This window comes from Mesitornis unicolor, unplaced genomic scaffold (genome assembly GCF_000695765.1).
Source record: "Mesitornis unicolor isolate BGI_N332 unplaced genomic scaffold, ASM69576v1 scaffold49085, whole genome shotgun sequence".
Taxonomy (NCBI): domain Eukaryota; kingdom Metazoa; phylum Chordata; class Aves; order Mesitornithiformes; family Mesitornithidae; genus Mesitornis; species Mesitornis unicolor.
In genome coordinates this window covers 392-13059 of record NW_010185754.1, presented here as the reverse complement: position 1 = coordinate 13059, position 12668 = coordinate 392, and the positions used below count along the sequence as shown (strand labels likewise).

The following is a 12668-nucleotide window of genomic DNA, read 5'->3' as shown; positions in this document are numbered from 1 at the left end:
TTCCGGGACGAGGCGGGGGAGTCTCTGGGCTCCCCCTTCGATGTCCCGGTCACCATCACCCCGGACAAGCTGCAGCTGGTCTGCAATGCCCTCCTGCAGAAGGTGAGATCCGCTGTACCCCCTAGCTCTCTTGGCACCCCCAGAGCTCACCCTTCACTACCTCTCCTGTCTTTCCTCCCCCAGGAGGAGCCAGTGCCTCTGGCCTTCTTTGTCCACGATGCCGAGATCGTGGCATCACTGGAGAAGACCCTGGCAGGGCAGAGCGTGGAGACAGAGAAGGTCCTGGACACACCTCCCCCCAGCCACAGGCGGTGTTCAGGGTGCGGGCAGTCACCCGCTGCACCAGCTCGCTCGAGGGGCACACTGAGGCCGTCATCTCCGTGGCCTTCAGCCCCACGGGAAAGTACGAGGGTCTGGATGTGGGTGGGGGGCTTGGGGCTTGATCGTGGCCACTGTCCCCTCCTGGGGAGATACTGTGCTGAGCCAGGCTCTTCCTTCTCTCCCAGGTACCTGGCGAGTGGCTCTGGAGACACCACTGTCCGCTTCTGGGACCTCAGCACGGAGACACCACAGTTCACAGCCAAAGGTGGGTGCAGGGGTGTCCCGTGAGGGCAGGTCCTGATCTCCCCCCATCCGCCAGGGGGGACAAACAGCAGAGCCTGGGCTCTACCTGAGCCACGTATGCAGGGACCGTGGCTCAGGGAGGGGGCAGCTCTTTCACTGACAAAGCAGAGGAAGAGAATTTGGGTGGGAGGAACATGGAGGGCTCCCCCTACTTCCAGTCCTGCCTCCAGTGGCTGTGTGCTGGGACACGGGGACAGACACTCACTCGCTTGTGCTCTCTCTGCCAGGTCACCGGCACTGGGTGCTCAGCATCGCCTGGTCGCCTGATGGCAAGAAGCTGGCCTCGGGCTGCAAGAACAGCCAGGTATGTGTCAGAACGGGGCCAGGTGCCCCTACAATTGCACCAACGGGGTTCTGCAGGGGTGTGCAGACCCCCTGCAGCCCTGTTTTGAACTGAAACAAAGCCTGGTAAAGGGGCTGTGGAGGATTAGAAGCCAACACTTGTTTTTTCTGGGGCGTGAGGGGTGCATCCAGTTGTTCTGAGCAGGATTCCTGCTCCTCAGAGGAGCTTTGCATGTGGATGCATCACAGTAGTTGCAAGTGGTGTCTCTGAACACTGTGCTGGGTAGGGCTCTGGCTTTCTCACCTTTGTTGCCACTGAGCCCTGCTGTCTCGTGTCAGACGCTTTTCCCACCACGCAGGAAGGAGTCCAGGCTTTGGACACAGTCCTTGGCAGACAGCTCTATCATGAGGGAGGTGTCTGGAGCGAGAAGGTATCGCCCAGCCAAGCCAGGGCTGTTTGTGTGACCCAGCCGTGCAGCAGCCACTGTTTCCGCTGTTTTGCAGCGCTCCTGCTCAGACACAGCCAAATTCCCTCTTACAGGAATGTGGAGGGGCCCTGCCCTGGCTGTGGGGCAAAACCTGCGTGCTTAAGGTAGCAGAAGTGCCAGGAGCACTCGAGGGCAATTAAAAGTGAGTCAGTGACTTGCTGAGCTGCGAAGGGGCAGTTCCTTGCTCTGACTTTTGAATGGTCTGGGGAACAAGAGTGGCCACGGAGCTGCTGAGCGCTGCTGTCCCACACTCGGCTTCTGAGCGGCTGCTGCATCAGGCTGCTGTGATACCAGCCCCGAGGAAACACACCAGGCCGGGGTTGTTCTGCTCTGGTTTGGTGCTTTCTGGCTTTAATCTAACCCAGGGAGCTGCTTGTCCTCTGTTTCCCCTAGGTTCTCAAGTAGGAGATGACTCATGCCTTGGCTCTTTGGATGAACATTTATGTAGAGAGAGAAAAAACAAGAGAAAACCAGCATGTCTCCCACCCACAGGATCCGATAATAAGTAGCGTTTAGCGCGCTTTGGCTTTCATCGCGCTCTGCAAACATTCCCTAACTCCCTGGCACAGGGTGACAGAGGCTCAAGCTGGCTTTTTGGGGACCTGGATTGGTTTTGAGTTGCGGCAGATATTTTTGTAGCAGCAGCGTTTTAGGCAGAGAGGAGGGCGATCAGGGCCCGTGCTTTGGGACATCAGCTGATTGTTCCAGGGATTTGGAAAGGCATCCAGCCCTCCTGCCCCTCTCCCTTTCTGCGCCCTGCTGCTGCCAATGTACATGCGACCCTAAGGACACCTTTGCTTTCTAAATGGAGCCCAAACGTCCCTGGGATTCACGTGATGTGCGTGGCCTGACGCGACCCTCTCGCTTCCTCTCTCGCACAGATATTTGTGTGGGACCCAGCCACGGGCGGTCAGATCGGGCGGGTGCTCGCTGGCCACTCCAAATGGATCACGTGTCTGTGCTGGGAACCACTCCACATGTAAGTGAGGGCCCAGCCCTTCCCCTTTGCTCCTATGGAAAAGAGCGGCCTGACCTGAAGGGCGCTGCTCCTGTTTGCCTTTTTCCTGCTGGGGTGTGTGTGACGGAGAACAGCCCCCAAGGTGGGCCAGGGAACACGCGTCTTGCTCAGAGTCAGGAGTCGCAGCTGCTGCTCACAGCTCCTGTGAGGATGCTGGGAAGTCACTGCCAGGCTGTGGCCCTTTTCCCCTGTACAAAAGTCATACCTGGCTATGAAAAACGCGTAATGTTTTCATGGTGGTGGACAAACATGGGATATTCTCCTCCTCAGTGTGCTGAGCTGGGAGTAGGAAAGGTGCCCACATGGTCCCCGTGCTCTGGCTCTGCAGAGCACTCCCTTTCTGTGCTCCTGCATCCTGGTTGTCTCTCTCATCTGGTTTATTTGTCATGAGGGCTGATTAACTGTGCAATCCCCTTATCCCTTCGATTAGCTAAAGCGCTGTCTGAGATAGATGAGTGGAGAGGGACAGTTGTGGCCAATAATCCAAGACATGATAGGAATAAATAAATAAAAAGAATTAAACAGGGCCCCTTGAGAGCAGAGCGCTGCAAATTGAATTTGCCAGTAGGAAACTCCAGCTATTTGCAAACAATTAACTGAATTAGCTAAAACTGATTATAAAGGAGGATGAGGAAATGGAGAGGAGGGAGATGACCCTGCCTGGGCTCCCATTCTCCATCTCCAGCTGCTTCCCACTCTGTTTCTGCACAACAGGAGGGGCCACCTTCCTCGCTGGTGCCAGGGACTGCTTCCTTTTGCAGTAAAACTGTTCTGAGGAGTAAAGATGTTGTGCAAAGGACAGAGGGCTGTGGCTCCCCGTCCTCGCTGGGTTGTGGCCAGCTGCTTCCAGATGTGTTAAATTTGCCCCCGTGAGCCATGTAGACAGATGCTGCTGCTTTCAGCCCAGCGCAGCGGTGAAGGGGAAGGTGCTGCTTTGTGGACCCCTCGATAGCCAGCAGGTTAAAGCTGCCTCCTGTGAAAACAAGGTCATTGCCAAGAGCTTGGGTGTGAGGTTTGCCCTGGATTGATGCCTCCAGCGTGCATGGGAGGGAAGCATCTGTCTGCCTCTCCCTTGCCTTTTAGGGTCTTGTTCTCTGTAGGTCAGTGCTCTGCCCCTGCCCAGCCTCTCCTTGTTCTTAAGCCAGGAGAGAAAGTTGTCTTTTACTGACCTGTGGGCCCTTGAATCCTGTGCGGCTGATGGGGGGGCTTGGTGGAGGAGCTGGGTGCGCTGTGTGAGTGGATTTGATCTTCTTTTTGCCCAGAAACCCGGAGTGCCGCTACCTGGCGAGTGCCTCCAAGGACGGCAGCATCCGCATCTGGGACACGCTGATGGGCAGGTGTGACAAAATCCTCACCAGCCACACGCAGTCGGTGACGTGCGTGAAGTGGGGGGGCGATGGCTTGCTCTACTCCTCCTCCCAGGACAGGACCATCAAAGTCTGGAGGAGCCAGGACGTAAGTGAGCTGGTGCTGCTGGTGAAGGGGGCTGGACACGCCGCGCTGTGGCTTTGTCTGCTCTTCCTGGCACAGATTGTGCCCTGGAAAATGGAGGTGCAGAGTGAGTGCTGCGTCTTCCTGACCCATCAGAGCCTGTTGCTTAGCGCTGTGTGGAAGGGATGGCTGTTGTGCAATGTTTTCATCCCTAAAAGCATGAAATGGGGCTAAAAGCTGGAAACACCACTGGAATGACCTATCCTGGTGGGTTCCTCGCAAGGACCTGCAGGAAACTGGTCCCTGAAGCTCGACAGTGGTGTTTCTTCCCTGCTAAGCCTGGCTGCAGGGTTTGGAAAGTTTTGGGTTGCTCCCTGCAGCATGATGGGTCTGGCTCTGTCCTGCCCATCCCTCTCTCAGTGAGTGGTTTTGTTTCCAGGGCGTCCTCTGCCGCACCTTGCAGGGCCACGCTCACTGGGTGAACACCATGGCCCTCAGCACGGACTACGTTCTCCGCACTGGTGCCTTTGAACCCGCTGAAGCCACCATCAACCCACAGGATGTGAGTGGCTCCTGTAAGTGCAGCACCCGTGGTTTTGGCTGGGGAAGGCGGTGGGGAGGATAGTGAGGAGGCCTGATGTCTCCTCTTAATGCTGCTGTGAGCCAAAGTAATCTTGAGAGCTGGGAGCAGGTCCTGTGCCGGTGTCAGTCGTGGGGGCAGCCCTGATCTTCCTTGCCCATGCACAAGGTTGAGCCGTCTGGGGAATGGGAACACCACTCTGTTTTCAAGGGCTTTTTGGTCCTAGTATTGCCCTTGGCAAAGAGAAAGGGGGTGAGCAGTCACACAAGTGTCTGCTTGACCACAGAGCCAGGACTGGGGTTGGCATTGCAGGGTTATAGAGCTTCCTTTCAACTGAGGATTTCAATTCTCTCTTCCTTTCCTGCTCCCTTTCCCTTTTTCAGTGGCAGAACTGAAGAAAAGGGCACAGCAGAGGTATGATCAAGTCAGGGTAAGTCCCTTTTGTCCCTGCTGTCGTTTCTGACACTGTTACTGGTGGAAGCAGTGAACGTGCACAGTTGGCTGCTGACCCCAGCACTGATGTGTTTCTGAGCTCTCCACACCTGGCTTGTACGAGACTTGGGCTCTCTCATCCCTTTCTCAGGGTCAGGAACCAGAAAGGCTTGTCTCAGGGTCAGATGATTTCACACTGTTTCTTTGGAGACCAGCAGAAGACAAGAAGCCACTGGAGAGAATGACAGGCCACCAGGCATTGATTAACCAAGTCCTCTTCTCGCCAGACACCCGGATCATAGCCAGCGCTTCCTTCGACAAGTCCATAAAGCTCTGGGACGGGAGGACAGGAAAGTGAGTTGGTTTCTTCTGTTACAGAGGTGGTGCTTGTACAGATGGGGTCTGCATGTGGTGCGCAGGTTACGGCGAGATGGGCTCCAGTGTCGTTGCCAGCAACTCCCTGGTGTGTTCAGCATGTTTGGAAGTCCCACCTCTCTTGTGTTACGGGGTCTGTGCTTGGCTGGGTGTGTGCAACCCCACTGCCACCCGGCCCCAGCACTGCCTGGCACTCGTGTGACACACGCTGCCTGCTGCAGGGTCAGTTCTCCAGGGCAGGCACAGCTGCGTTAGGGTGGGATGGGATGGGATGGGATGTTCCACTCGGCCGATCCAAAGATGTGTGTGCTGCATGCTGTAGACTGGCCCAATTTAAACAGTGTCTGTGCCAGAGAACAGCTTGTTCTGGACAATGCAAATTCTAGTTACAAGTGGTGCTGTTGGTGTTGGGATGCTCCTGTGGTCCAGCTTTAACCTTCTACTAGAGTATTGGTGAGTTCTGGGGTAGCAGTCCATCCCTTGTTCTGCCTTTATACTGACGAGCTTGGGTTTCATGTCAGTTATTTCAGCAGTCCTCCTAAAACCAGGCTGCTCAGCCAGAGAGAGGAAGGACACATCTGTACAGTAAAGTTGTAGCTTTGCCTGCGGGAGTCCTCTAGAAGGCTCTGAGCCCATCTAGGAGGGTTTTTAGACAGACTGAACCACCTATGGACTCTACATAGCAACTGACTGCCTTGTGTGTGCTGGCTTGGGGTTTGCTGGGCATGCTGTGACCGTGCTTGCTTGCTCACAGCTGGAGAAAAAACACAAAGGCTGGGCAAGGGCAGGTTTGCAACAAACCCAGCTGCCTGCTCCTCTAAGAGCTGCTTCATGTCTCCTCTGCACCCAGGTACCTGACGTCGCTGAGAGGGCACGTCTCGGCCGTGTACCAGATCGCCTGGTCAGCCGACAGCCGCTTGCTGGTGAGCGGGAGCAGTGACAGCACACTGAAGGTCTGGGACACCAAGATGAAGAAACTGGCTATCGATCTTCCTGGCCATGCAGATGAGGTGAGGTGTCTGGTTGAGCCCAAGTATTTGAGAGAGGCAGGAATGACTCCTCCTCCCATGACAGCAGAAATAACTGGGTCTTTACCTAATGCTAGGTATATGCAACGGACTGGAGCCCAGACGGACAGAGAGTAGCGAGTGGTGGCAAGGATAAGTGTTTGCGGATGTGAGTAACCTCTTGTCTGTCCATAGAGGATGTTGTGGCTACTCCATGTGTCCTTCAGAGCTGCAGTCTCCTTGCAGAGACCTACGCAGTTAGGGTGGGATCTCTCCTTGTAGAGAGCACAGCTCTGGGCCAAATTCCAGCCCGGAGACCTGACCTCCCTCAGAGCAGGAACTGCTGCTGTCCCCTGAGACATGACTAGAAAGCAGAGTCCTCCAAGTGAGCAGCCAGTGGTGAAATTTGGCTCAGATGTTTTGGCTCCCAGAAAGGGGAAGGAACAGTTGTACCAGACAGTCAGAGCCTTCCTTTCTCACCTTCCTCCTTCTCCCAGTTATGCAGACAGACAAATACCCATGAGCTGTTGCAATTTGATGGCTGATGAAAGAACCCAGTCCCCAGGCCCCTCTGTGCTCTCATACGGTACCTCTGGGCCACGTGGCAGCGCTGGTGCTAGAGCACAGGGATGCAGCAGCTCTTTCCTTTTGCAGATGGCGTCAATAGGAGCAGCAACACGAAGCTGCTGGCCCCATCCTAAGCTGGCCAGCCCTCTGCGCAGTCTGCCTGCGAGATCTGCAAGGTGATGGACGATGGAGGCTGACCAGAGCACGACTCCCTCTTCCTGTTGGCTGGTCACCCTCGTGGACTCTTTCCTTATATTTATATAAGGAAATTTTAATTCCAGTTCTTAAGAGCTGTTCTTTGCAGGGTGATTTCCTCTGAACATTACAGGAAGGATTGCTTATCTGCCTCCACCTCAACTGGCTTTTTGTTGACATTTCAGCCTTACAGTAGCCTGCCCCCTTGAAAGGGGAAAGCAAAGGGTGGGGACAGCTCATGCCCTTTCTTGCTGCATGAAGAATCTTGCAGGGAAGAGGCTTTTAGGGGGAACAGAAAGGGTTGTCCTTGTGTGACATTCAGAGAGGAAGAGAGGAAGCACAGCATTGCATGGCAGAATTGTGCTCCACTGCATGCCTGTGACAGAGATCTGCTGAGAATAAGTCTCGGGGCTTCTCGTTACTCCAGTAAGGTTTTGCCTTTCCACTCAGCCCATTTCCCTGTGGGCTGTGGTGTTATCTGTCAGTGATCCTCCGCATCCACAGCAGATCACTCATTCACTCATCTGTTCAGGGTGCAACAGGCACAGACTTCAAATGACTGCTAGAGCTGTGCTGAGTTTCTGGGTCTTGAGGGCTCTTGGAAGAGGGGAAATGAGGCACTTGTGCCTCTGGACAGGGGAGAGTGCCCATTTCCCATCCACTGCTGGCTCGAGGAGAAGGAAGGAAGGAAGGGGTGGGAAAGGGGAAGAACAGAGCAGGTGTTTTGGGTGGTGTTTGTCCCTTGCCCTGGATATGTGGTGACAGCAGGGCTGGCACTGTCATGGTAAATGGCAAAACATCCATTGCACAGACTTGGCTCCTTCTGGAATTTCTCAAGTGCATTTACTTGTCCAGTGGGTGAGAGGGATTCACAGTCAGTTACGTATTTGTAAACTTACTTGTGAGGCAAATAGACTTGGATTTAGTGTTTATTTCCAGGATGGTTAGAAAACGGTGAAAATCAAGCTGTGATTAGTAAGGAACAGAGATTATGTTGTCAGATTGGCTTGGAGCAAGCGAGCGTGAAGGCCAAAACATTCTCCACAGCCCTCATACTGCAGTTGCTACTCAGTGATTACTACAACTCAGAACAGGAGCTTGGGTTTCAGATGCTTTCCAGCTGCAAAAGGTGCATTTTAGGACTTCATTCCTTTTTTTTGCTTTGGAGGGTTAAGAGGGGATGGTGCAGTAATGATCATTTCCTTGTCTGCAAGTGTTCAGGTAAGGAAAAGACTGGAACAAAAGGTTAAATCTTAAATATGACAACACAAATTGCAGTTCCAGTTGTTAGTGTCTCTTTCTGCCAGCCAAGTCAGCAGGCCCTATCTGCATGGGATCTTTTGGGAAGAATTCAATATCCTGTACCTGCTCATTCATTAACATGCTTCCTCCAGCTGATTCTTGCTGACGGTGAAGGCCATGTTGCATCTATCTGCATAAACAAAACCCTTTGTAATTCACTGAGGTAAATGTTGTGGGATGGGGTGATTTCAAACTGTAACTGATAATTCTGCCTCCCGGGACTGCTGTGGGCTGACTGATCTCCAGTAACTGCTGAAAAGTCTGTCCATTTTGCAGGTTTTTGGGCTGCCTGTGCTAAAAGAAAACAGGCCACTCCCAAAGTGCTGCACAGGGTCACTGTGCCCTGTTGATCCACCATGTGTTTTGTGTTGGAAGTGGGGATGTATCCGAGCCGGGGGAAGTGATCCTGCCTCTGGGTGCTGGCATGGCCGTGCATGTGTACGTGTGCCTAAAACCCGCTTCCTTGTCCACCAGTTTCCAAACCAAAGCAATCGCTGTGCCCCCTGGCTGTGCTCCTAACCTAGCCTAGCTCCTGCCATCCCTTCAGACTCTGCTGGTGTGCTATCAGGCACCAGACAGAGCCTGTTTAAAACCCACCTTCCTAACGCTGGAGCAGAAAGCTTTTCCAAAGCAAAGCGTGACCTCTTGAAGAAAGAGAGAGCCTTGCAAGTAAGTTTACACCAAAATAAGCTCTCAGCCTTAATCTTTCTGTGACCTGATAGCAGGTAGATTTTTAACTACGCTATGTGATGGGTTTGCACGTAGACCAGATCGTATTTTCCTATCTAAGGAGCTGCTACTGCTTGTATCATTCATACAGTGCCAGCTTCATGTATACCAAGTGCTGGCCCAGTTCCCGCTGTATTCCTGAGCAATCCCGTAACGCTCCTCCCAGGTTTATTCGAATGCAGCATTTCCCGGGCCTCTCTCTGCAGTCTCCTGCCTGCTCTCCTGTGCTGGGGAACAGCTGCTGCCCCTTGCTTCGGGGCTGGCTGCTTTTTGGCAGGAGGCGAAGCGAGTGTGTGACCTCCCTCATTCTGCTGGCGACGGTGATAGGAGCTTCAATTAGCTAATTTTTAGAATTGCAGTTGCAGATTTGGGTCGATGGTGTTATTAATGAGGAAGACGTTACTTTTTGTTAAAGGACAAATCTAAAAGGTAGGCTGGAGCTTTCTGGTTGCTTTTCACTGCAAACCTTACAAAAACCTGGACTTTCCCAGTGCTGTGTGAAGGGAATCTCAGTATCTGCTGCTGTGTTTCAATCCAGTTTCTCTCGAGTTACTTGTTAAGTGGACCACACAGGTATGCTTACCACAAGGGCATTATTTTTCACTGGTAATATAATTTTAAGCACATCCAGAAATTGTTTATCCTGTGGAGCCCTCTGACGCTTTCTCCTTCAAAAGCTGTGACAGCTCAGCTGATGCCACCATTAATTTTGTTACAAATCCCCAGTGGGAGGACAGTGATGATAAGGACTAGGAAGGATGCCAGTCCTCCGAGAAAGCTATTTACCTGTCTCATTAATTCCTGGGTATGATGGAAGTGGGGAAGAAAATGGTAAGAACACCCAGAGTGAAGTAGATGGTTTGGGGTGGCGCTGAGATGAGCAGGATGGTGCCAGCTCCTGCCTTTGGGGGTAGGTTTAGATAAGTGGGGCCTTAATGTCCTTCTGGAAACTCTTCAGGGCTGTGTGCATTGCTTACCTGTGCAGGAGGGCTGGCCAAGTGGGGTACGCGTTGTGCTCCCTGGGTCCTTGGAGCTGCTCGTTCATGTTCTGCTCGACTCAGCTGATCTCTTGATTATTTTCCCAGATCAGTAATTTGACTTCTGTGTGCATGTTTATAGCCTGAGGGAGATGGAAGAAAAATCTTTCAATAAGCAGGATGAAAATCTGCATCTTCATTCACTGTTCTTCATGGACATTAGGAAAAGAGGTGGTCTTTCTGCTTTTATTTGGGTCAACCCAGGCACTGTTCAGGCTGGGTTTGCTTCCTCAGAGAAGGCTGCGTTTTGGTGGCATGGCAGAGAAGTGAAGACCATTGGTGCTTTTGAGGATGAAAGGTGTTATGGAAATGCAGAACAGTGATGTCTGCATTCTGGGGAGCTGCTGCCAGATGAAAGTGTACCTGTGTGTACTCAGACAAGGCACCTGGAAGGTGCTAATTCCTTCCCAGATCTGTTGCTCTTGTGATCATGAGTCCTGGCTCATATGTGAGGGACAAATTTGGCTGAGCCAATGCTAGGAGGGAGCCACAAATCCATCTTCAGTGCTGTTGTTCCATGTTCTCTTCACTCTGACTGTAAATTGGTGGTCCTTGCTGAGCTGCAGGTCACCAGTGGTCTCTGTCAGTGGGCTGTAGCTCTTGCACAGTACAATGTTAAATAAACACAGTGCTTTTACTCTGTGCTTTTGAAGGATCGCTGTGGCTGACCATGCTTTTTGAGCATGCTGGATATTTTATTGTCCTGCTTCGTAGCTTGTAAGTGCAGAGCAGAGCACCGCTCCGAGTGCTGCAGAGCTGCCACTGCCTGCCCCTGCTAACTGGTGAATATCTGTGTGTACTCCTTGGGCAAGGGAGGTGCAGCAGGATCCCTGCTGGGTTATCCTGTGTCGCTCTCCCAACATCTCTAGTAACGTGGTTCCCTTTGGGAAAGCCGGGCAAATACAGCCCGCTTCATCTCTGACCTCTTTCAGCAGCAAAAGCAAGGGAAGGGGCTGTTTGTACATTGGTTTATTGTAGCCCACTGTGCTGGCAGTATGGACACCTAGAGACTTTCCCAGACACTAATCAAGGACCCAGCTGAAATGAGTGACCTGCATGCAAATCCCGCAGCCTGTCGTCGAGCGCTTTTTCAGATCCCAGCTCTTCTTCAGATCCCATTCGAGTCCCTGCGCGATGGCTGCGTGTTTAGTTATTCTGGTCAAACCTCCCCACCGCCCCTGGCTGTTTTGTCCTTGCTGTGCTGAAGCAAACCTGCTCAAGGGCTCCAGCCCCATTACGAGGACAAAAGGACAGCAGCCGTGCTGCTACTGAAGTGAAATGTGTCTCGCTTTTGAAGTGTAATGCAGAGTGGCTTAGACATTTCTGAAGTGGTTTTCTCTGTTCAAAAGGCATCTTTCTGGTTTTTTTTTTAATTTTTTTTTAGTTTCTCTAAAATGCAGCTTGTGACATTGACTGTGGGGTGAGGATACACGCTGATGCTGAGAGGGTGGATGGCAATAAACAGCCCAATTCTCAGGGAAATTATTTTCTGAATCAGAATATTTAACACGTTGAGACTTGTGGGCTTTTCTCTGGTTTTAAAGGGGCACTGTGAAAATGTCTGTGTTACTACCAACACCTTAATTTATGATTAAGTTGGAATATTTTTACATCTCATTTATTCCTTCCATGGGGGTGTTCTGAGCTGCTGAGATTACTTGGTCAGCTTCGCTTTCTCTGTTTTGTTTGCTAGGTTAGTGCCACGATTGGATTTCTGATAGGAGCTCAGAACTTCAGGAAATAAAGGCGGGATTTGCTCTTGATGGGGTTTAAAGCCCTTTGATTCTCTCTGGCACTAAAGAGATGTCTTGGGATTCTTCTGATGCTTCCATATAGTGTCTAGAGCTTACAATGCTCTTTATAAAGCTGTCAGTATTCCTTTAAGTATCTCTTGGTGAATATTTTTTTTAATCCAGGTGGGTTGTTTTTGGAGAAGCTATGGAGGCTTTGACACAGCTCCAGTAGTGCTTGGTTTTGAGCGCCAGAAGGCGAAAGGAGATAAGTGAAGAATAGGGAGAGGACGATCCGTGTAACTCTCTGCTCAGTCTCTATTTTGATCTTGTAGTGCTGAAAGCAAACCAGCTATCACGTGAGAGAGGGCCCAGCACAGCTACATGGGGTCAAGAGCTCTGCCCCCGCGTGATCCTGATGCATATACCTGGTGCTGTCCGTAACTTCAGTTAATCTCTGCTGTCAGTGTGCTGAGGGCATCCAGGGCAGATGGGGATATTGGGGAGGCCTGACACAGCTCGCACAGGTGAAACTGGGATGTAGAGGTGGTGATGGAAGGCAGAGAGGAAGAGAGCACTGAAGAATGGAAAGCAAAGGAAAGGAGTTTTAGGTAGATCTGGAGGTGAAGGTCAAAGGCTCCACGTGACTGGTGTGTGGTGGCTGGTTGATTTTGGTTTGTGTTTTTTTAATTGTAGTGTTGCTGTAAACAGCCTCAGGCTGATCTGAAAAGAGCTAGTGGGCAGAGGCTGTAAATTACATTGTTCTACAGAGAGAGCAAGCAACTTTTAAGTGTCTGGCTCATGGCATTTTGCATGCTTGTTCCTCCATTGCTTCTCCATTCATTTAACTTCCTTGTATTACATCTGACAG

General features: G+C 51.9%; 1 protein-coding gene across 1 annotated transcript; it reads left to right on the top strand.

Annotated features, from left to right (window-relative positions):
- Nucleotides 1-3: 3 nt before the first annotated feature.
- Nucleotides 4-6410, top strand: NLE1 (notchless homolog 1 (Drosophila); the record flags this gene model as incomplete). Its single annotated transcript, XM_010184930.1, is given in 12 exon segments — nt 4-102; nt 184-288; nt 291-403; nt 507-586; nt 852-928; nt 2276-2373; nt 3675-3867; nt 4283-4418; nt 4807-4853; nt 5007-5209; nt 6081-6240; nt 6336-6410. Coding segments are annotated over 12 exon segments (1386 nt in total), but the record flags the coding sequence as incomplete, so codon positions are not given.
- Nucleotides 6411-12668: the final 6258 nt, after the last annotated feature.